Raw genomic sequence first — 25,113 nt, 5'->3', positions numbered from 1 at the left:
AGTTATCACGAGAAAATGTGTTTCTGTTTTGTCCTTTCCTGTGTGTGTCAAAAACAAATAAGATATTTGCTGGGATTTCTTCCTGAGGAGGAAATAGGTTCATTCTTGAATGCACTAGGCAGATCAGGTTCTTTCAACAATCAGAAGATACATATGTGGAACTTCAACATTTTTAAGCCTTCCCAGGATATATATGCAACATTAATTGTGTCTGTTACTGTGCTGGTATTGCAGCAAACAGTATATCTAGTAGATATAAAGAAACCTAGCCTAATTTATGCTGTTAATGTAGTCTTTCTCAGAAGCAAAAGCTATTAACAAGATCATAATTTTCCTCACAGACACTATTTTTAACTGGGGAAAAGTTTTCTCAGAAGAGTAATAGACTTATATCTGTGTAGTATTTTCTCAATCAAGAGAAGAGTTGCTTGAGGATCTGAGCAACTACTTCTTTAAGTAATAATGAACATAGAGCTTTGCAGTAAATCATAATGTACAATAAAATTAAAAAAAAAAAAATTGGCTGGGGATTAATGACTGGAATGTGAGTTACTCAATTAAATTTGTTCAGATGTTCCCTGGAAAAAACCTGAGTTAGATTCACGATGCTCTTTGGTTTTTGTTTTTTTGCAAAGGAAGATTTAGCTTGATTGCTTCAGAACTACTAACAATTTCTAGACCTTGCAGAAGTGCTCTTAGCGGCCTGGTCTTGATCAAGCGTGGCAGAAACAGAACTCAGATCCTCCACAATTTCATTATCTGTTAGCGTATGATAGACAACATTAGATATTTATAAGATATTAGAGGCTTGCTTTGGTTCCTCCATCCAAGGGCAGGTTCATGAGTACTGCTCTGCCACAAAGACAGAGCCCCCTGGATTGCTGAAGACTGCAGTCAAAGCCCAGTTGTGCCACGCGTGGTCACTGGTGGATCAGGTGGCTTTTCAATGGGCTTTCTCTGAGAATCTTCTTTCAAGTGTCCAGCTTTCCTTTGGCTCCAAGCTAATATTTGGCTTGGTATTTCAGTCCCAGATTTCTTCATGACTCTAATCCTGAGCAACAAAATATTTATGCTTCTAACACAGTTCACTGAAGAGGCAGACTTAAAACTCTAAGCCAGGAACTGGAATTGAATCTTCCAGTTGGTGTTGGTGGCTTTTTTTAATTAGAGATGTCTGTTCTTTTGTCAAGATCCAGACTCAGTTCATGAATATAATGGAGGAAGGAAATCAAAGCTGTGTAAGTCACTGACTGTGTTAGAGATATCAAAACTTTTTCTCCAGTTAATTATATCGTTTGTTGACCCAAAAGTGAAGCAGGTCTATAACCTGGAAGATAAAAAGGCTCAGTCAGAAGGTGCAGTGCTGGAGGTACTGCACATCTGCTTTCTCATCTGTTCTTGGGCACCTGGCAGCAGTGCTTTAGTGGCTCTGCCTTATTCTCTGTTATTTAGGCTTTTGTAAAAAATGTACCAAACAACAGTTGCCTAGAGGCAGGAGAAGAAGAGAAAGGCTGCATTATTAAAATCTAGAATCTAACACCATTTTAAAATTCATCAAAGTTCTCAGAAACAAATTCTCCCGAGATCAAGGACTTAGTCATCCCAGGTTTCTCCAGCTCATTTAGATAATTGTCCCTTGAAATAGTTGTCTTTCTCTATCTTCCCTTCTTTTATTTTTTAACATTGGCACTTGGCAAGTATTCACTTAGCAGGCAGCTCAGCTCTACTGAGCAGAAGAAACCTCAAGTTTCCCACCATGTGCATCTCCAGTTTCTACAATGGGAAAAATGTGCACCACATCTGAGTGCATACAAAATACTCATCTCTCTGTCACCCACTGACAAAGTAGCAATGCATCAGCCAATTAAACTAATTAATACATTGTTCAAATTTACTTTTCTGAGAAGTGGTTTATTAAGTAATAGGAAAAGCTTAGAGAGGTAATGCATGAGTTATTCAGTATTTTTAACTATCAGAGCCTAGTGAGACTAATCCTTGATGCTTTCCTATCTTCCTGAAAGCTATGTGACTTGATTGCTTCTGTCTCAGCATAAATTCATGCTGTCACTAAAAAAAAAGCGTATCAGCACAATCATTTGAGCTGAGAAAGGAAACTGATACAAATGAAACTGAAAAATATGAGGTTTAATTTTCAGCTGCATCATTCATCATCTAAATGCATATTACAGCATATGATTTTATTGTATTTTATGTATGAAATTTCTTCTAGACAAAAAAAATCTAAGATCATTAAAAGTTCTCATCAGTTTGCCACTGGCAGGAATGGCAACATTTGTGGTAGCATACCCAACAGATAATATTATCATAGAATCATAGAACCATTTGAGTTGAAAGAGACCCTTAAAGGTCATCTAGTCCAACTCCTCTGCAACAAACAGGAACATCTACAGCTAAATACTTCCTGGGGGCTTCCATTAAAAGCTTATCATTTAATTTTTGCTGTTGTTGTTTTGGCACCTCTTCTTGAATGTAGGATGAGGGCTAGAGTCCTGTATGTGCTCAGAGTATGGCTTGGGCAGAAATAAGAAAACCCTGCCACAATGCATTTGGGGCATGCAGCAACATCAGTGTAGGTGTCTACCTCTAGGCTCAGCTCCTCACTTTCTCTTTTAGTCGGTAGAATGAAAGAGGCAATTTAGGCTGTGATTCATCCAACCTTTGTAGATATCTCCTTTAGTACCTAAACTTTAAACATCTGCTCTTCCAGCATGAGGTGAGCTGCAACCTATTTTTCAGTAACTATAAAGGGAACTTGGGGAGAACAGCCCAGACAAAGGCACCTTGTCAGGGATGTCCCACTTCTGAAGTCTAAAAGTTGAGTCAGAGCTTACTGAAGTGGATGTAAAGAGCATCATTTACATGGACTGAGTCTGGATCAAAATTTAAAGACTGTTTGGTCGCTTTGTTTGAGATAATCTCATTTTTCAATGCAAAGAGCACATAACATTACAAAGGACATGCTCACAGATCTGGGCATGTCTCAGTATAGTTACAGATGAGGAACAAAATAATACTTAGGATATTTAGGAACACCTTTGTGCTCTTGTTGAGGTTTTTTCCATGTGCCTTGTGTTTTTGGATATTCCATAGAGATGTTTTAATAATTCTATACTTGACAGCACTCAGCTGAAGGACAGAATGACCAGCAGCAGTGTCAGCTAAAGGATGTGACACTGTCACGGGATTCATAAGTGGGAAACTGGTACTACTTGGTACATGCCAAAGGGGAAGGCAGGAACAACCCAGCAGTTTGAAGGAGTCATCCTGCTCAAAGCCTGGCTATGTCCTTGAGACTGAGCTGAGCACACGGGGTTCTGGTTCCTGGCTCAGCCACAGACTGTGTGGGACTTGTCTCTGGAGGAGAATAAGCAGTGACCATTTCAGGAGGAAATACATTCATTAAATTTGTGGAGTGTTCAGACAACACCAGACCAGATGAGTGCCTGAATAATCAACAGGCAACAAGTTGTGTTCTCTGCTCTGCTTGAGAGCTCCCACCATAGAGCAGAAAAGCCACAATAGAGAGGATGTGGAGAGTTCAGAGGCAGCAGATTTTTCATGCAAAGAGAAGTTGATTTTTAACACAGCTACCACAAGTTTAGTTGTTTCTGATTCATATGGTATCTCTCCATTCTAGAGATACATTCAGCAAGTTGCTGATTCAGCTCACCCTCAGTAGCTACTGGGAATGAATGGGGACAGAGACAAGAGGACTTTGATGTAATATTCAGGATATGTTATTTATCTGTTACCCATATACTCGGTACAGGATTGCTTTGCTGCAAACTTTGTATGAAGTTAATCACTAAACAACCAATCTTGCAGAGCAGGTGGGAAACATCCTCATGTCATGAATTTCTCACAGGCTTTAGAAACATGTTGCAAGTAACTCAAAATCTTGGACTGTGGATGGCAACTTTGTCATCAAGCATAAGAAAATGCCCTTGTCAGTATCAGTTGAAAGTTCTCCAGAGGTCTGAAGCTGGGATGCAGACGTTCCGATTATCTGCTACCTCCACAAAATGAAAATTCTTCTCTGAGCCCAAGGAACAGCTGATGGATATCGTAGGAAGTGATAAAAATGGTCACTCATAAGTGAATCCAAGGAGATTTAAGTCATAACACTATTATCCTGAAGCCTTTAGACAAATAACAAAAGACTGGCAGGACTGGAGAGTCCTTCAGTCCAAATACTTATACAAATCTCTATGTCATATACCTGAGTTCTAAAGAAAATTCATCTTTAAATGGGGTTGCAGAAAATTACCAAATAAGTACATTTAAACCCTCTGGTCATGTATAGCAGTGTGTTGTAACATCATATAGTGGTGATATATTACAAAACTGTTGAGCTTCGGAATTATCATCTTTTGCAGCATGAATTTCTAACCCAGATTAAGGTTGTCTGGTGCAAATTTCTGTAGCCCTTTGCACAGTTCAGATATCGTATCATGGTCATTTCACAATCCTAGGAGGATTCTCTCATTGGACGGGGATAGGTAATGAAATTCCATTCTAACAGCAATGACATCTCCTAAAACTAGATTCTTTTTTAATCAGCTGTTAAAGAATATTTTCAAAGAAGATACTTGAATTTTAAAGTTGATTTTCGGTATTTTCAGTACATATTCAAACATATGGATATCCCAAGATGAACGGAAGAGTGTTTTTACTTTGCCAGTATACTTAAAAGCTTGAAAGAATGACCTGAGAATTAGTAATCCTTTCAACTTTACATCAATTCACCATAAAACACTGGAATGGCTAATTCCAGGCACTGTTCATGAAGAATTAGAGAAAAGTAGTTTAATTCATGGCAATCAGGAAATTTATTTTATTTCAAGAAAGCTGTCCTGATATTTTTGAGAATTTACATTTTCTTGAAAGAAATCAATATTATTGATGTAATAAGTATGAACTTTAGTAGAGCTTTTAGCACGAAACAGCATTTTGATTAAGAAACTAGGGTTATCTAAAGACATCAATGTAATTATGTAACAGATTACAAACTGAGCAATTGACAGTTCACAGAAACTGTTAGATACGAACTCAGAGTATCACTCAGGTCTTCGGGACTCTAAGCTATTAGACACTGTGATCTGTGACTTGTAAGGAACACAGAATTATCACTGGTAAAGTGAGTGGAGTTTGAATGGGAGCACCCCTGAACCCCAACCAGTGCAGGTGGTCTGCAACGATCTGCTCATAAAAAAGAAAGGTGACAGTGCTCAAGGTGATATGAGACTGAAAGACAAGTCGTAGATATTGTGAGAAGAAATCTATCCTGAATCATCACCAGCTCCTATGGTGTTTGCTGAGAGCTGCTTTCCCTGCCTTGAGCAGTCAGACCAGGCAGTGACCATGTAACTCATCTTGCCCTTGGCTTCCCAGATGGTAATTACAGCAATTCCAAAAATTCTGTTCAAGACTTCTTGTAAGGAGAGCTGTGCATGTACATCCAGAGTAAAACACACTAGTTAAAGAGATATATGAACAGCCTTGGTTAGTGCAATTCAATGACAGTTTTTCTGTTATTACTTCTTTTGCTATTCAGCTCATGCCCATAAGAATGCTAGTGCTTTTATTTTTGTGAAAGTATTGAAAATACAGCTAATGCATGAGGTCAAGATGGGGTCTTCATTCCTTTGGCTATATTAAAAAGGTCCGAGTTGACATGTCCAGACAAATATCCTCAGATTTCCTCCACTGACGGACATTAGACCACATGCTAATAGTGTTATCCAAATCATGGATTAAAGTGAAACCAAAGAACATATGTTTCTCACATCCTGTTTGGATGATACCAACATAGACACAAACAACAAAAAAAAAACCTTTCAGTAGATTTTGGCATAAAATGAAAGCTACTTTCTTTAATCTCACAGTTTATTCAAGAACATATCAGTTATTACATGGATTGAATAATTTAAGTCTGTATTTTGGTTATGACAATGGCTTCAATAACCTTTGCAAAATGTGATTTTGAAGATAATCTTTAAATTTATAGGAGATTTTCAACATAAATTGCTTCCCCGTAGTTCAAGTTACCAGCTTAATTATTTCATTTGCAGGAAATAAGATTTTTTCTACCTGCACAGTTTTAAAACTTCTTGGGATATAAAAGCTGCCTGCTCAGTCATTAGCTGTAAATTGCAGAATGAAGCAGTACCCTGCAGCATTTCCAGATAAAGCAGTCTGTTTATACAGAAAGCACAAAAGCTATAATTACTCCATGATCACATTTGTATATCAAGGTCAGAATTCTGTGATTCATGCTATTGTTTGGACATAAAGGGAGTTGATTTTCAGCATGGTGGTGTACAACTACTATTATTGCCACATCAGTGCCTGTAGAAACAATATTAACTTTTGCTTGTTTTTTTTCTAGTTAGGTTAACTCCAGTTCAAACATTCATGAAAACTGGCTGGTTAATATTTCTCCTAAAATATTCATTAGGCATGCAAAATATATACTTATATATATATTCCCCAGGTTGTTCCAACTGTGCGTTCTATTATTAAAGCAAAAATAAATCCTCCAAAGCAAAAAGAAAAGCAAAATTGGTCATTAAGTGATTTATGCATGAAATCACACAGAGTTTAAGCAATATCAAATGCAGGTAATTAAAGACTGCAAAAAAGACTCCTGATATTTTCTTCTCATCTGTAAAATACCTACCATAAAATTTTCTTCTTACCTATTATCCATTATACTCAGTAATTTCTATATTCTACTCTGAGAATTGATTGCCTTTTCATGCTCTTTTACTGGTTCTATCATCTTAAAAACATGGAGATTCAACTCTTCATACTACTTAATTATAGGCTAGGATTAGTCAAGCACTTCGATTTTACCAATTAATTCAATATGATTGTATATATTCATAACAAGGCACAAAAATAAGTGCTTTCCTCATGTGAGGACTAATAGACCATACTAATGTATTAACGCACCTCAGCTGACACCCAGATTTCAAGTGTCTTCAATGTCATCCTGTTCTTTGCTAGGTCTCTTTCTCTTAAGCCCCAGCTAGTCTTTCTTTTTCAGGTGTAGGTATCCCTAGACAGAAACTCCCCATAGTCAGACTATACACTCTGATAGATGCAAGGCCTGAGGAATTTGTCATCTGAATGCAATTCTAATAACTTGTCCAAGGTCACAGAGGTAGGAATTTGAACCTGCTTGAGCATCTTCATCACTAGGCTAACTCTTCTCTCTGGAGAACCCACATACATTTCCTTCTCATTGTTCTTTCTCATCAATCACTCCTGATATTTTCAATCAACTTGATTTCTTTATAAATATTTTTTCTGGATTTTTCCATTTTTCTCTTTATTTGCTGATTAATTTAGTACTGAAATGTGCAGAAATGAATAGGAGAACAAGAAAGGGAATTTGATTTCTGAGCCACTGAGATCTAAGCACAAATGTTGACACTATAGAAGAGAGGGGCACCACCCACCCAGAGGGACCTGGGCACACTCAAAAAGTGGGCACACAAGAATCTAATGAGGTTTAACAAGGCTAAGTGCCTTGGGTAGAGGTAATTTCAGATATGTGTACAGACAGTGAGAAAAGCTCGCTGAGATCAGTCCTGCAGAGAAGGACTTGGGGGTCCTGCCCTTGTGAAATCCCATCTGGAGTACTGTATCCAAGTCTGGGTCCCCAGTTCAGGAAGGATGTGGAGCTGTTGGAGAGGGTCCAGAGGAGGTCTAAAAAGGTTGAGGGTGTTGGGCTTATTTGGCTTGGAGGCTCTGGGGAGACCTCAGTACAGACTTCCAGTACTTGAAGGGAGCTCACAGGAGGCAGGAGGGGGACCAGCCTGATAGTGACAGGACAAGGGGGGAACAGCTTTTAACTAAAAGAGAGAAGATTTAGGTTAGATGTTGGGAAGAAACTTTTTAATCAGAGAGTGGTGAGGCACCGGCTGGGTGGAGCTCTGGGCAGCCTGAGCTGGTAAGTGGAGCCCTGCCCATGGCAGGGGGTTGGAACTAGGTGATCTTTAAGGTCCCTTCCAACCTAAGCCATTCAATGATTCTATGATTCTACTGAATGCTGTAACACTGCCTATGACACATGGATAATTAAATAACCTTCAGTTCCTTTTTAGAGCAGAATTAAGGAAATTCTGTGACTTTTTTTGGATTTATGAAAAAATGATTGAATACAAATAAATTGCCATAAATTCAAAACATAATCTACTGTAAATCTAATGTAAATCACAATTACCTGTGTTCCTACATCAGTGTTTTATTTAAAAAGCACTGAGCCATTCTACTTTTCCTTTTTAACCTAACACTGTTTAGATTTGAACAGCATGAACTTGCAGTCATGAAGGTGATTGTTTTGCAAAGGAGATGGATAACATTATTAAAACGAACAGATGTGCTGCAATGTTAAACAACAAACAGACATGTCATTGTGGGTTGAACCAGATCCAAGGTTGCCAGTGGCTGTAATTTTGTTGTAAGATTGGGGGACTCTGTTATTTGCTGGGGGAGGACTTTCCCAGTTTATGAAATACTCTTATCTTCTTCTAATACTTTTTTTCCTGCATGTAATGTAATATTCAAGCATAATATTCCGAGTATAAGGTAAATAATTTATACTTTATCTGTTTATAAGTTAGAAGATACCTTACATCCTTGCCTTTGTTTCAAAGAACACACCTCCTCCTTTAAACGACAGCTCAGTCTGATAAGAGTTATGGACAGAGCCGTAACTGTTTCTTCTCCCTTGCTGCCAAACTGGTGGCATATGTGGATCCATTATGCATATATGTACAAATCCCAAATCTGTTTGGGTAAGGAGTTGCCTAGTCCTCCTAATGGGAAAACAGATTTTGACCACATTATTTGAAACTATCATAATGGCTCAGAAACAGACGGGAAAAGAAAGACAGTAACATTCTATTACAAAAAAAAATGTATGTCGCAATTTTTAATTGAATCCCATATGTTTTGGAGCCTGGGATTATCCTACGTTATTTTTAATGTTAAGGATTGGCAGACCTCCAGACCCACATGACAAATTTGGAAACATAAAACAAACAGGACAAAACCCATAAACAAACAACAGCAACCTCTAGGGAAATAGGTTGACAGCAGTAACAAGACAGCTCTCTCAGTGAGGAAAACAAAAACTGATGGAAGAATTGAGTGGAGTCCTCAGATAGGAATGGTGAACTGCACACATGGGTTGAGGTTGATACTCTCAGTGTCCCAGTCCTGTTCACCTCCTCCAGAGACTCTGCAGCATCTCTATCACTTTTCTTCCCCATCAGCCTTAAACTAGAAATAATATGGAACAAAGTGGTGGGATGAAAGCTTGATGAAAAGGTTTATGTCCTGGTACAACCATCTTCTGGAAGAAAATAAGGTTATCAGAAGTTCTCAACATGGATTCATCAAGGGGAAATCATGCTTGACCAATCTAGTGGCCTTCTACAGTGTCATAGCTGGCTGGGTAGATGAGGGAAGAGAAGTGGGTGCTGCCTACCGTGATTTCAGCAAAGTGTTTTACACTGTCTCCCATAACATCCTCATAGGTAAGATTAGAAAGTGTGGAATAGATGAGTGAACAGAGGTGGTCTGAGAGCTGACTGATTGGCAGAGCTCAGAGGGCTGTGATCACCAGTGCAGAGCCTACTTGAAGGTTTGTAAGAACCAGTATTTGCCATGGATCAGCACTGGATCTGGTCTTGTTTAAAACTTTTTCAATGACGTGGAGTGCACCCTGAGTGAGTTAACTGATAGGATGAAGTTGGAAGGAGTGACTGACACACCAGAAGGATGTGCAGCCATTGAGCAAGACTTGGACAGGCTGGGGAGCTGGTCAGAGAGGAATTGATGTTCAAGAAAGGCAAGTGCAGAGTCCTATACCTGGGTAGGAATAACTGCGTGCATCAGTACAGACTGGAGGCTAACCTACTAGAAAGGAGCTCTGAAGAGAAGGATCTGGGGTCCTGCTGCACAGCACTTTGATCAGTGTTATCAGTGCGCATAAATATTAAAGGAATGGAAGGCAAGTGGAGGGGATCAGGCTCTTTTTGTTTGTGCCCAGTGACAGGACAAGGAGCAATGGGCACAAAATGGAAGATATGAAGTTTCATATGAACATGAGGAAAAAATTCTTTACCGTGAGGGTGACAGAGCACTGTAACAGGCTGCCCAGAGAGGCTGTGGATTCCTTATCTGGGCAGCCTTCTCTGAAGATATTCAAAACCTGCCTGGATGCTTTACTGTGCAACCTATTGTAGGGAAGCTGCTTTAGCTAGGCGGTTGGACTGGACTAGATGATCTCCAGAGGTCCCTTCCAACCCCTACGATTCTGTGATCTCCCCTGTTCTGCTCTTCTACATGGAGGATTCCTCCCTGTCAATCCACTTTTTCCACCCAAACTCTTTGTCCTTCAAATCATACCTCTATCTCCAAAAAAAAAAAAAAAAGAATCAGTCTGATGCATGCACCTGACACGGAAATTTTCAGCCTGAAGCTCTCACATAGCAGTTTTTAACAAGGTGTTATTCTCAGTGGATTCCTAATGGGTCTGTTTACTCTAATGAAGCTCACAATATCAAATACAGTAATCAAATACTCCATGATAAATTGACATCCCCAAAGAATTAATTAACAAACATTTTTTCAAACTGTGAGTAAGTGACCTTGTCAGTTCACAGCTCTAGACAATTTTATTTACTTGCACCATCTTTTCTCCTCATCTAGGTAGTTTTCTGGTTGTGACAGATGAGACATGAGATCTTCAGCTTCCAGGCTTTCAAGTTTTTCTTCAAGAGATTCATTATGGAATCGGTAAGAAAGAAGAAAGACCAATGTCTGAATAACAGGTTTAAAATATAAAAAGCAGTAAAAAAAAAAAAAAAGTGAAAAGCCCCAAATGAATTGTTTTTATCAATTGCAATATTGCTACTTTGGACGTGACCACAGAGGTGTTTATCAGAAAACATCTAGCCTATTGATCCTTCCGAGGATCAAAAAATTCAACCAACCAGTAAATCCTTACAGAGCACTGACTGCCCATGCATGTACTGGAGCAAACAATAATACTTATGATGTATTTTGCTTTGCTTTGCTTTGCTTTCATAAATTTCCAAGTTGGCTGGGGAGGGCAGGGTATAAAAAGGACACTGTAAGTCCTCTCAAGTCATCCAGATCTGGTAACAGATGTTGTTTTAACTTTGCAAACAACACATCTGTGAGATCAGCCCAAAAACTCTGTGGCAAGTTTTGTGCGGGGGCTTGAAAGACAAGGGACTCTCCTCTTCTTGTGATGCAAAACACAGAATAGCACACAGTTGTCTAAATATGCTTTTGTTTATTCAGTCTCTGGATGGTGAGTGCTCTTGTTTTAAAGTTTCTGCTGTATTTGATTGAGCCAGTAGAATGACATTTGGATTGCCTGACTTGAACTCCCTACAACAACATTTGCAGTACAGGCAATGGTTTGCTTTGTACCTGGTGCTCTGGATGGAGCTCTCCTGGCACAGGTCACTGCTCTCTACCCAGCAGCATGAGTCTTTCATCTTCTCTTCTTCCCTGGGGAAAGGGTTCACCATACTGCACTCCAGTCCAGCCAAGGGGGGTGAATCATTGCTGCTGATCTGAAAATTGAATAAATCTTCCTTTGGTGTGTTTGCTTTTTCACACGGTTATGCATATTTTTGCTTTTTAAGCCCAGGATGCCTGAATAAGCGAGAGTCCAGATGTCAGACAATTATCTTTTGAAAAGTATGAAGCAATTAAGCTGGGTATTTCCACTTGATTTTGAAACAAGATTTAGTTTTTATGTCCTACTTCTCCCAGATTTTCCTGAAAGAATAAAACAAAGCACTGTCACCAACAAACAAATTAGTGGTAAAATCACTGAAATGAATGAAACCTTATTTCCTGTGTATTTGTCTTGACTAAAGCTCCTGCGAAGGTGCAAAACATCAGTGGGACATCTACAGGGTCTTCTTCCTACACTCATTCTCTTGATAAAAAGCAAAATGAGGGCAAAGCTTTTCTGTCCATGAGGGCAATAAACATGTTTTTCCATTCCTCATTTTTATCTTCCCTCAAAACTTGTGTAACTACAGAATTTTGACAGCTTTCTTGCTTTTCTGTTGAATTGTCTGGCATTGGCAAAGTATTAAAAAAATTATAAGGATGGATGGGCAGGTAGTCATCTTCTACTGTAGTCAATGGAAAACCAGTTAACTTAGGAAGTGGCAAGCTCATTTTCAGTGGCCTAAAATGGTTAAAAATAGAAGCACATGACTATCCAGAGAGAAGAGCTGCTATGATGAAATTCTAGACTGATCTTCTGAAGCTCTTTATTTCATTTAGCATCAATTGAATACAGACTTGATGGACTAGGTCCATATGGCAAGACCAATTTCCAAAAGCTTCCAGACCCTTTCAGCTGTCCTGAGATTTAAGAGAACACCACAACTATGACAATCAAATGTCTGCTTTAAAAGACAGACCCTAATTTTAAAATGGAGGCACCTTTGCTTCATGCTTTGAGCTTTAAAGCAATTAAGATTTTTTTAAAACTAAAGAATTAATAATATTTATTCAACACTATAAGCCAGCCTTTGAACCTCAGCTCAGTAGATCCATACATGTGCACATTTATAAGATTATCTTAGAACAGATGTGGCAGGGTCTTGATCTCACTTCTCCCACTAGATACTGTTCAAGTTCTGACAAATTCATAAGAGGTAGATGGGCAAAAAACAAACAAACAAACAAAAAAACTAACAAGCAGATCTCTGTCCTTTATATTTTCATATCATGAACAACAAGCAGAAAGTCCTTTTATTTGCTTTCCAATCCTTTTTTTTCTATCCAATAAAATGCTGATGAAATTGTTTGGCCTGAAAGACCTTCTCATCCTTTAGCTGTTTTTTAAAACTCATACAATAAAATATACAGTAAAAACACTTTGTCCTGCTATAGCACTACTCAGCTGAGATCCCAGTGTGCTTTCACCCAGAAAAACAAATGTAATTGTCTGCATTCCACAGATAGAGAAACAAAGCACATAGCAATAAAATGCCATGTCACAGCTATGAATGGCAGCTTGAGAACAAGATACCAGGTCTACAAAATCTTTATTTAGTTTTCAAATTTCTTCCCAGGTTCATTTTGCCCTGAACCATCAGTTTCACTTCAGACAAGATGCATATTGCCATCAGCATATATCTAGCAGCTTAGCTGGATGTAGCTTAGAACAAGAAATGTGCCTGGAGAATGACAAAGCCATGTCATTTGCAGAGGGAAAGAGAAAATATTGAAATGTTTGCAGTGCGGGTTGAGGCTTTATTTCATTCTCTTCTTGTTTTTGGAGAGCCTGCTATGCCAGCTGCCCTGCAACATGTTCATTTTTGCAGTATCAGTTACTGATCTTAGTCACTGCCATTTTCTATAATAGAAAAAAAATGTATTCAGCAACTACTGATTCCTGCTTTATAAGGACTCTCATTTTCTCTAAGTTTAATCACAGAGTACTCCTTCATGCTACTTTGGCCTTGTCTTGCTCTTTGCAGCCCTTGCTCTTTGCAGCCCTTGCTCTCATGCCAACCAACGTTTAACTCCTCTGGTTTCCTGCAAATATTTCTGTCATGCTCTTCCCAGTGATCTTGCAAGCACTCAGACAGGATAACCATGGATAACCAGGAGAACCGCTTACAGCATCAGTGGGTGACACTGGGCCATCAGCTCTGTGGGGCCAACAGCAAGCAAAAAGCTAATGCTTGCACCACAGGCAAGGGTTAGATTTACCAGAGGTTCCTATGATGTTCCCAAGAGTTTGACCTCTTTCACAGCTCCAAAATATAGTCCTCATTGAAGAATATGCTGCTATTTTTTTTTTTTTATATTAAGATCTCTTAAATGAGCATCTCTAACAACAAAAGACCCTGCCTGAAATAAAAGCACCACATTTATCACATCTGCATCAAAAAGTGAGCATGTCTCCTGTCACCAGCCTGCTACCCCTTGCTGCAGGCTGATGTTTTGCTGTTTTTTTGTTGGAGGATGCAGCGGTTCCAGGGCCACTCTTGCTGTTGTTACTGTGAGCCAGGAATGCCATTATGTGTTTGTCCGCATGGCTCTTGATCTTGCATGACAAAACCAAAACAACAAAGGCAAAACTGAATCAGTAATTTAGTTGGCTTAATCTTGTGTAATTCAATGCTCTGATCTGTTTTCAGTGTTGTTTTCAGCTGCCCTTTGAGATAACTGTTTGGGCTTACTCATCACTCAGCTAAGCTCCTTGCACAGAACATCCAAGATATATCATTCAGTTCTGTGCTTCTAAAATTTTGGTTTCTGATTTGGTACATACAGTGTTAAAAATGCAATTGTTACCAACATGTCATTTATAATGAGAACACAATGGATTCTCTTATTGCTATCATATTAATATTAAAAGAATGCAAAAAGAACCTTTTGTTTAAGCCAATGTTGCTAGTGCTAAAAGGGTATTAAATGAATACTGTAGTTTCTAAGACAGCTTCTTATGTTTTCTTAACTAATTTCAAATACCAGAAGAAGAAAAATGCTTTGAAATGCCAGTATGAAAATTGAAATCAGCTGATTCTTTTATTCAAAACAGTCACAGTGTTAACAGAAATTGTTGATGCAGTTCATCTACATGAGCCTTACTGCTAGATACTGTAGCTTAAAAACAGAGTTGCAATCAGTATGTTTGCTGGATATGGATATTTGTTTTCTTCATGCAGAGAAATTATTTAGATATGAATGGTTTTCCTTGTCTGGAAATTTACATGACTTTCTGTCCAAATAACATAATAATTTTAAAAATTTGTTTGCAAATGTCAAATCCAACTGCATTCTTTCTCAAGTAAAACAGTTTTGCAGTTTACCATGCAAGTTTCTTTCAGCAAATTAGCACCAGTCACAATGTGTGATGTAGGTTTTGCTGTTTAAAATAGACTTCGCCTTTTCCTGTGAGTACATCATGCATTTATGTGATATTAAAAGCTCAAACATGCTGCAGGTTAGAATATGTAGCTTTTACATTCCATACAAGGTTCAGTGAACTGACGGGACTGTCCTCTGAGGGTGAAGGTCCTCCTGGTTGAATATTTCCAGCTGCAGCATGAAGGAGTGGTACTCCATATCCTTATATAAATTGGGTGGTTCTGTTAAATATAACAAAGCTATGGGAGTTCCATTAACAAAAAAGGCTTCCTGACTTTCAACACAGGAGCTATTTCAAAATGAGCAGCCAAATTCATTCTGCTAAGATTTTTGTTAATTTGAATCTCCTTTTATCTTCTAAACTCGTCACTCATCTCAAAGGAGAAGAACTGAATAGGAAATATTTGTGCATGTTCTAATATTTAATGCTATAAATCTAAATGAGCATTTCTCATTAATTTTGTCAGAAGTCGCCTGAAAATAAACTTACTGAAATGTAACAACAGCAATGGGCATGTACATGTTTTCCCAGGAAAGCTCAATCCAACAGAACAAATGCATTCTTCTGGGGGATCAAACTCTATGGCTGCCTTGTGCCCCATAGAGTTCCCATGCAGTAGGTTGGGGTAACAAAGTGGATGAGAAATGATGCTGAGTGCTGCATTTAGCTAAAATGTATGAATATAACACCAAACTACAAATCTGTCCAGAATATCAGTGTAGTAGAGTAGTATAGCCTAAGGGTATTTTCCTGATGGTTCTTAGTGCTCCACTACTTCTGTTACTATTCTGATACTCTCTATGTTCGTGAAGATGATGAAGAGCATAACAACTAAGTAGTTAACCAAGACATATGACAGGCTGAGAGAGCTGGGGCTGTTCAGCCTGGAGAAGAGAAGGCTCTGAGGAGACCTGAAAACAGCTTTTTAATGTCTAAAGGGGAGCTAGAAGAAAGAAAGAAACAGACTCTTTAGTAGGGTCTGTTGTGATAGGATGAGGAGAAAGTTTCAAGCTAAAAGAGGAATGATTTATATTGTAAGGATGTAAGGAAAAAGGTTTTTACTGTAAGTGTGGTGAGGCACTGGAGCAGGCTGCCCAGAAATGTAGTGAATGCCCCATTCGTGGAGACATTCCAGGCCAGGCTGGGAAGGGCTCTGAGCAACTTGCTCTGGCTATAGGTGTACCTGTTCAGTACAGGGGAGTTGGATTAGTGGCCTCTACGGTTCCCTTCCAACTCAGACAATTTGTTGATTCTATGATTCGATGATAGACACATTGTGATGATTTGTTGCTTTCACTAAACATTAATGTCTGATCCACACCAGTTTTCTCCACAGTAACAGCCAAGATGGGAGACTCAGAAGTAAAGAAATGAGTGTAGGTGCAAAGTGCATAACCTCTTTGAGGGAAAAAAAGGAAAAATATATATTTGTCATGAGGTCCTGGCATGATGATGTCCATACTGACAAGGGAGAGACATCCATGGAGCATCCATGTGCACAGCCATTTCCTTCCCACCTCACAGCTCACTCCACTGCCCCATAGCAGTTTGCATGTTGTGTGGGTGGCAGCTTGCCTGAGCATGTCTGGCACCATTTTTGTGCCTGGCCAGGGTCACACTAGGTTCCCAAAACCAAAAGGCAGTCAAACCTGAGGTGCCTGTGAGCCTGGGTGGCTGCAGCAGTGTCTGAGGCCTCATGGCCTAAGGCTGCTCTGTGTGATCACAGCTGTCAGGCAAGGCCTGAATTAGGAAAGCAGGGCCACAATCTCCCCTATTTGTCTCCTGGTCTCCAGTGGACAAATAATTCTTCCATTCAGTCTCGCACCACTGTTTGTGGGGCTGAAGACGTAAGGAGCTGTGTGAGCTGCTCACCCCTGGCCCAGATGGGTGGTGGTTGAAAGTTGGCAGTGTTGACGAGTCATCGTCACCTGATGACTAGTGCTTGGCTCATGTGAATGAACTGTTGATCTCAATCTAAATATAAGATGACTGGAGTACTATAAAACGAAAAATGCCGTGGCTGCTACTCAGCTGATTGCAAAACACCTGTGTTAGTAATTTCTGCTGCTGTTGCTATGCTGGCCAGCCTCTCCCTGAGCACGGTATCACAAATGCTGCAGAAATGCTACCAACTTGCTGAGGTGCAAGAGCTTAATTAACTCTCCTGTTGGCAAACACAGTAAGGAAGGCCAAGGGAATCAAATGGGTTTGTAGACTGAATCACTGGGTGGGATGGAAATCAGAACAACTTCCTTAACTGCAATGCATTGTCAGTCAACAGCCATGTTTCCAGGGCTGCTTGCACCCTGCTTCCCCATTCCAGCACATCCAAGGATGGACACACAATGCCTTTCCCTCTCCAACTGGGAGAAAAGCACAAGGTGAGGCAGCACAGCCTCCCCCGGCCCAGGCAAAGGCATCCTGAGAGCAGATGCTGTGAAAGAGAACTTTTACATCCTGCTGATCATTCTATGCCATTTGTAATGCAAAACAGTGATTTCAGTTAGTGACAATATATAGAGAGGTGCATCTTACACATTTAGAAGTGAATCTCAAATGCTCAAAACAGGAAACGTGGTTAAATCTGAAATCTGCTATGCTAGCTGAAACAGTTATATAATTTGACTAGTTAAAATGCAAGCAAGCACATTTTGATAGGCAAGTTGCATCTTTTTTATTATTATTATCATGATATTAATTAGCTAATCCCTCTTCCAGTGAGTTTAAATGGAGATAATATAGCCTAAAGAGGTCATGCCCATAGGGTTATTTTCTGTATGAGCATTTGTATAGGAAAAGATCAAATGCTGCTTCAAAGCAGCAGAACTGAGTACCATGTTCCCTTTAATAAAGTGAACAATTTAAGAACTGTCAAAATATCAGACTAACATGCAATTATGATCGGTAGCATCTGATCTTCCTTTTTCATCTTTCAGCCTTGTTCTGTTGTCTTTATTTCCTGCATTCATTCTACTTTTTATGTAGTTGGTATTATATCTTAGAATACTTTTTTTTGCCTGATAAGGAAACTTACGCTTAGTGGTTGTTGCCTAGCCACGCCTTCATTTTGCCATTCTTGGCCGCTCCAGTTTCCCTGCCTGTCTTCTTCCCTACTATGTTGAGAATGTTCTTTGATTCTGCAGTTCACATTTTCTCTAAATAGTATGAAAGAACTTATCCTCACTGCAATCTGTCCACACTCTTCATGTCAGAAGCCATTTTCATCTCCTTGCTCTCTCTTCCTCCTCCACTGCACTTAAGAACACGATCATCAATTGATTTTCTTCCTACCTTCTCCATTTGCTCTCTCAATCTTCTTTTTTCCTCTCGCTCCACTTTTTCAGTGCAACTCCTACACGCTTCTTTTCTCAGCAACCTCCTCCTCCTGCCCACTCTACCTCAACTCTCCCAGCGTGCAGTACTGGCCAGCCCTGAAATCTGGCTCCTACGAAGCAGGATGCATCCTATTCTTAACCCTATCTCTATTCCTATCCTTGTCTCCACTCCTATTCCTGTCTCCATCCCTATCCCCATCCTCATATTCATCCTCATCCCTATCCCTATCCATATATCCCCATCCTTATCCCCATCCCTAATTAAATTCCTATTCCCACCCATCATAATCCCAATCCCCCCATCCCAATCCCAGTCCCAGTCCCAATCCCTATCCCTATCTCTATCCACCCCTACCCAGCAATGTGCAGGCAGCACCACATCTTGGGAGCACTGGTCATGTTTTTGCTGACAGGGCTGCATGCAAATTCTGCTAAGGAAACCATTTGTATTGGTTTATATAAAAAGCAGGTCTCTCATTTTAATGCTTCCTCAGGCATTGCAACATTTTATTGGTATATTAAACTATTACTGAGAGTTTTGTTAGAATGACATATACAGGGTGCTGAAGTACAGGAGTAGGTGCTGACACACAGAGCCTTGGGCTGGACACATCCATATCACATCGCTCATTTTCAGCTGTTCAGATGTCAGAGTCATGAAATTCGGGGCTTTTGTGGAGAGAATCCCTAAAAACAAAGAGAAGGAAAACCCATAGTAAGGCTCAGTAAATCAGACTGAACTGACCACAATGACTTGAGCCTCCTGAGACCCAACCCCATATAAAAAGGAACATATGGGCCCTAACAATCAAGCATTAAAAAAAAAAAAAAAAAAATCGAAGGAAAAAACCCCCTCATTATCGCTGTCTGTCAGTTCTCAGAGTTACACGATGCAGCGATGAATAAAGGGTAGTTCCAGTTACGAATTAATGCTGCTTTGGAAGGACGTGGCGTTGGTTAGAACGGGTTGATGTTCAGGTTCCCTTCCGGCCCATTGAATGAGCGGCACCCAGGGAGGAGCCGGGGCGGATGGTGGCTGTGGGGTCGCTGTGCGGCCGTTAAGTGGGGCAGCAGTGTGGTGCGGGAGGCGCTGGTTGGTGCCGAGCCAGGGCAGGGGTTCTGATTGTTACCTGGGTATGGGGAGAGTGAAAATAGCTGCTTGCACGGATGGCTCTGATCCGTAATGCCGTACGGTACGCGATATCCTCACGCTTTGTATCACACGATGCTCGGGCGATGAGGACTTGCGTGTGCCAAAAGGCTGTAAAACCAAAGCCTGGGGCGTCGGATGTCATCCGCCGTGACGACAGCTATTCGCTTATTTACTTATTTAACCACCACTGTTTACTTCTTCCACATTTCTTTCTTTATAGTTGGAAACCCACCACTCGCCGGCCTTGTGCGCTTCCACCAAAGTGCCTCCCCTTGCTCTGCAGTGTTGTTTTTTTTTGTGTTTTTTTTTTTTTTTTAATTTAAACACAAATTTTGATTTTAGTTCTAATTCGAATTCACGGCTAATTCTCACCGTACCGGCCATTGCAATTTTCCAGCAGGCCGCGCCCCGCAACCCCGTTCCCGCGCTGCCGCCCCCTCCCGGGACAGGGGAGGGGGCGCGAGGCCGGGGAGGGGGCGGCACCGCCGGGGAGCGAGGAGAGGGAGAGGCGGCGGCGGCGCATGCGCGCGGCACTTCCTCGTTGGCCCACGTAACAGCTGCGGGCGGGCGCCGGGCAGCGCGTGTCACTCCGCGGTGACTGTCAGCGGCGGCGGCTCAGCCCCCGCCAGCCCCGGCCTCCCCCGGCCCCTTCCCCTCCTATCCCCGCGGCCGGGGGGCGCAGCCGGAGCCCGCCTAAGTGCGTGCTGAGCTCGGTGGGGTCGGGGACTGCTGGAGGGAGATACGGCGGCGGCGGGTGGGGGCTCCTCCCCGCCCTCCCTCCGTGAGCTCGCGGCGGGGCCGGGCTGGGCTGCTCGGAGGCGGCTCCATCCCCGCAGCCGTCGGGGGCCGAAGGAGCGCTCCCCAGCGGCGGGGCGAGGGGCGGCCGCGCCCCCTCCACCTCCCGCCCCGGCGCTCGGATGCTGCGGGGCTGCGCTGCGCTGCGCTGCCTGCTAACGTCTGCCCTCTGCTTCTTTTTTTTCCTCTCGAACCGCTCGGCTTTCTCCGCTCTGGGCTCTCCCCCGGGCCAGGATCATGCCGGACCAGATCACCGTCTCGGAGTTCATCGCCGAGACTACGGAGGATTACAACTCGCCCACCACCTCCAGCTTCACCACTCGGCTGCAGAACTGCAGGAACACGGTCACGCTGCTGGAAGAGGTACGGTCGGCCCTGTTCGTTCCCTTTTCTTTACGTTAGCTTTGAGAAGGAGCATCGGGGAGCCCGGAGCTGGAGGCATTAGCATGCGTGTAATTTGTGGTGTTTTAATTGTGGGACTTGAAGCACGTTGGAGAAAGCTCTCCTGCTCTGAAGGTTGGTGCCTGGAGCTGGGACCGACATCGCGCTTCTGAGTGATTTTGGTTGTTGTCGCGGTAGGAAAAACTGGATGTTGGGGTTTGAGAGGGAGGATGGAGGCTGTGTTGTGTCTGGGAGCGGTAGCAGAGGTTTTCCCACTCGTTAGATCAGGGCAGTGCTGAGTTCTGGCTGCGGGAAGCTGCTGGGGAACTTCGCTTTTGAACTGAGGTGAGGACTGAGGGATGGATTTTCACTGAGGAAAATTACATCAAAACTGAATAGCTGTTGGAAGGAGAGCGAAGTAATGCATAGTATTGCAAAATAATGCACTGGAAGTAGTCACATTGTCTCAACCTTGAAGCCTCAGTGCTGTGTTTTTCTTAGTGCTTGTTGTTACCGTCATTTAAATGCTCATCCTGTTTCGCATCAAGAAACAAAAGTGTGAGAATGGATCAAGTTACAAAGCTGGTTTCTATAGGGTACCACTCATTGCATCCTACCCGAGGTTTCAGTGTGATTTCTTATGGGCGAGATCAGCAGTTATAAGGAAATGCCATCCTGAAGGCTTTTAAAAAAGAAAGTATGGCTCATTTTTTACCCTGCACTTGGTTGAAGGTGCATCATGACATTTACAGGCAGATTTTGTTGATGATTCGCAGATGACAATTTGTGGTGGACTTGGATTATGCTCTTAGTTTCATGAATCTCTGTCAGTACTTGAGGAACCAGTGCTTACGTCAGAGATGGATTTCAGAGATTCTTCTTAGTTTTGCTGAACTGTTGGTATGAGCAAAGCATTTGGTATGCAAGCCTTCTAATGGATTGGAATAAGGCAAATCTGATTTCATAGAACTAACATGACTTAGCATTGACTTAGTACAGAAGATGTCCATGTTAAAAATATTTGCAGCGCTGCTAAGATAGTGGAATGGTTGTGAGATTACATTTAAAATTATGTACTTTAATTATGTAACTTTGAATAACTTCTGCAGCACTTCATAATGCAAGCTGCTTTTTCTGTTTGTTTGTTTTTTTTCCCTTGTAATTAAGCCATAGTTGCTTGTAGGTTCATAAGGAATCAACCTGTTTTGGTTAGTGTTTGGCAGTATTGCTGCCCCCTGGTCTTAGCTGTGTGCAGTAGGTGCAGCCACTGCGTGTATATTAGGAGAAATGACAGCATTCGTAGAGTTAAATAACAATATGTGTTGTCCCATCACTGGTGATTTCCAGGGTAAGGATGCAGCTTTTGTGACTTGGGATGTACGCTCAGAGTGCACAAATGTGGTAATGCCCTTCCAAATAAAATCAAATTAGGGTGGTCTAATTCTAGAAGATAAACGTACAGTTTTCTGCACCATTTTTGTAGATTGTGCATGTTTTAAAAATTTAATATCCATTTTGACAGTAATAAATTCATGTAATAGAGAATAATATGCTCTTAAGCATAAGTGCTTATGTTGTTATTTCTTGAATTTCTTTTCTGTAACTGTTCTGCATACTCCACTTAGCATGGTTGCCACTTACCTTGATTCTGGGCTTTTTTTTATCTCAGTATAGGAGAGCTTTGCTTAATAGGAAATGATACAGATACACTGCAGAAGGTCTGCAGCTCTCCCAGTTTCATCTTTATTAATTTGCATGAAGAAATGCAAATAGTCAGGAACGTGGCAAGCGATGTGCTCCCTCAGTCTTTGCATCCTTATTGTAGCTGTAGCTTTCATGCACAGCTCTCCTGCTCCAATGTTAAAGCTCTCTTGGTTTCTGTACATCTGCTTATCCAAGGCTGTGATTCATATGAATCAGTGGATGGAAATTGAATGGTTGAAGTGCCTGTTACGTGGTTCTTATTGCAGCTGCTATTATCCCTGCACCGTGGATGACTGAAGAGCTCTTGAAGCAGCTTCTGTGCTTCAATTCTGACCCCTTTGTATTAATGCAAACGGGATGATCCCGTCCTTGCAAATTTTTGATTTTTATGCTAATGTTGCATGTGGGTTGGAGCTCTCAGTGGGCTCTGCAGACAGTATCGAACTGTGCTGTTTGGGCTCTGCAGGCTGAACTATCTTAGCTGGTTATTTTACAGTGAACTTAGCTCAAAACAAGCTGCGCCTACCTCAGTGACTGTGAGGTGGTTCGTGGATAAACTAAGTATTTTCTGTATTATGAAGTAAATCTGTTTTCTGAACAGAAGTAGTAGGGAAATGAAAATTATCAAAAGTTAGATCTGTTTCATTGCTTGTTGTTGATGGAAGGCCCAACAAAATGCAAAGGAACAGCTCAATCAATCAGAAGCTTGGGAAAGATTGGGTGAAAGGACTTGTGTGACTTATTTTTAAATAGTAAAACTAAACTTTATTCAAGTCTGTAATGTTATCAAACAAGAGGAGAAGTATATCCTAGTAGGTAGCAGTAAATGATTAGAAAGGTTTGTTCATACTACTTAAATCTGTGGAAGCTTGCAGGATAAAAACCTCGTGCTTTGAGAAGACAGAACTCATGCTTTTTTGTTATCTAGTCATACCAAAATAACAAAAAGACCTATAGCTAGGCTTAGGAGCCTACAACTTGAGTGGTTACCAAAGAACTGCCAGAAGTATTTTAATCATAACTTCTTTTTTTTTTTTTTTTTTTTTGAGTGTTATCTAATGGCTATCAGTAAGCACAGATTCTTAAGTTCATGTTTTCTAAAGCCAAAATAATAAGTTTTTTCAAACTCCAAGGGGAGGGAACAAAACCATATATTGTGTTCGAGTTCAGGAGAATTTGTAATCTGTATTCCTTTCTATGTTGCTTTCTGTGGTATTACAGTCATGCAGAGAAGACATTTTTTAACTTCCCATTTCTGTGTAAAAGTGGGAGAAGTTTTGCTAATACCATTCACATGAAGAGGTGATTAATACATATGGAGATGGGTCATTGATGACTTACAGTTTCTACAATTTGTTTTTGAAGTGGTGTAGACATATTACTGATACAGTATCTTAGGAAGAGAGCTGAGGATGCCTTCTAAAAAACTCGCTTTTGTAGTTACAGTATCTCCCTGATCTGTTACTTAAATAGATTTTGGGAGAGTTGATTTTAATCCCGGAATTGATGCTACTGTGGGAACTAGTTTTAATTCTTAGATAATGGTGATTTCTGTTCAGAGAGTTCAGCTGTGCACGTGGAGTCTTCGCAAGATGCTCTTGATTACCACTCTGTTGTGTCCTTTCAGCTGGAGATGGGACACCTTTGCTCTGAAGGGACAGATAACTCAGTTATTGTGACCAGGCAGTTCTAAGGCAGATGCTTGGTAGATTGTTTTGAAATAGAGGTTAAAACTTAAATTCCCTTTTAGGCATCCAGGCTCGATAAGAAGAGGCAGTACCTGTATCACTTGGAAGCTGATGATCAAGAAATAGCCACATAGTTGTTTCTGATGCCCATTTTACTGTTAAGCTTCTGTACTACTTCAGCATTTTCAATTATTAATGTTATTTTACTCCCCATTGAGGAGTTGCAAACTCAAAACATGCTTTCTGACAATTAGATCTTGTCAAATACTTTTTAAAGAAATGTTTTCTGATGAGTGGTTGTACAAGGTATGGCTGCAGATATGTTAAAAAAAAAAAAAAATCCTGCAATGGCTGTTGTTCATTTTGTTATTCACTGTGCTGATCTGTCAGAATTGAAAGGTCAGTTAGTGGTAGGCTGGTCCTGTAACAGATACACATGTGTTGAATCAATGAGATAACTGTATTGGCTGAGCAGGAGCCAAATGCTCAATTCTGTTGTTCGCAATGCAAGTTTGGTAGAATCTAACATAACTTGAAGGGAGAAGATTTTTTCAAGTGCTCTTCTTGATCATGTCATGGATGGTTCTGTGAGGTTAGAGTTGGGGAAGTGTTCTTGTTTGTGTTTAGGGTTGTTGGGTTGTTTTTTTTTTTTTGTTTGATTGTTTTCAGAGTAGCAACCATTTTTCATAGTTTCTAATGAGTACCTTTCCCTTAGTTTCTGTACTGAGATTTGCTTGTTCTACTACATAGAAGGACTTTAAGGACAAGGGTAAGGTAACAAGGTTTTTGCCTGCTTGTGACTTTGTTGGAACTTGTGTAGGACTAGTTAGTACTAACACTGCCATACAGTCAGTTCATCTACAGTGATTTCATGCGTGTTTCTGTCATAAGATCCTTTTCAAGTGAAAAGGTATTCTATCTAGGGAGGCAGAAGAAACCATGCAAGAGAACAGGAGCACTTTGTTTCTAAATCAACTTTCTGTTTTAGTTGGCAATATGCTTGAGATTTTGTTCACTGGCCTGCGCTGTGAAAACTCATGCGATCTGTTTTGTGTGTTTGGAGTGAAATATTTTTTTCCTGTG

At 40.8% G+C, this 25,113-nt stretch overlaps 1 protein-coding gene and 1 long non-coding RNA gene across 5 annotated transcripts in view; one reads left to right on the top strand and one right to left on the bottom strand.

Moving 5' to 3' along the window:
• Positions 1-25,113, top strand: part of ASAP1 (ArfGAP with SH3 domain, ankyrin repeat and PH domain 1) — a 137,149-nt gene that overhangs the window by 9,006 nt on the left and 103,030 nt on the right. For 3 of the 4 annotated variants that reach the window (XM_085221676.1, XM_010709319.4, XM_010709317.4), the window contains exons 2-3: positions 10,747-10,833; positions 20,491-20,620. In XM_085221676.1, coding sequence (XP_085077802.1) covers positions 10,775-10,833; positions 20,491-20,620 — 189 coding nt within the window. In that variant the 5' untranslated portion in view covers positions 10,747-10,774. Of the gene's footprint in view, positions 1-10,746; positions 10,834-19,967; positions 20,160-20,490; positions 20,621-25,113 lie in introns of those variants that run through there. The other variant, XM_085221677.1, reaches the window with a different exon arrangement.
• LOC109366897 (uncharacterized) lies at positions 18,787-20,051 on the bottom strand. Its single transcript, XR_002113585.3, has 2 exons — positions 19,440-20,051; positions 18,787-18,996 (listed from the first exon to the last, which is right to left on the bottom strand). It is a non-coding gene; the product is annotated as an uncharacterized LOC109366897 (long non-coding RNA).

Source organism: Meleagris gallopavo, chromosome 3 (genome assembly GCF_905368555.1).
Source record: "Meleagris gallopavo chromosome 3, MGAL_WU_HG_1.1, whole genome shotgun sequence".
In the NCBI taxonomy this organism is placed as follows: domain Eukaryota; kingdom Metazoa; phylum Chordata; class Aves; order Galliformes; family Phasianidae; genus Meleagris; species Meleagris gallopavo.
The sequence above is the reverse complement of the archived record's forward strand: the minus strand, read 5'-3'. Positions and strand labels throughout refer to the sequence as shown.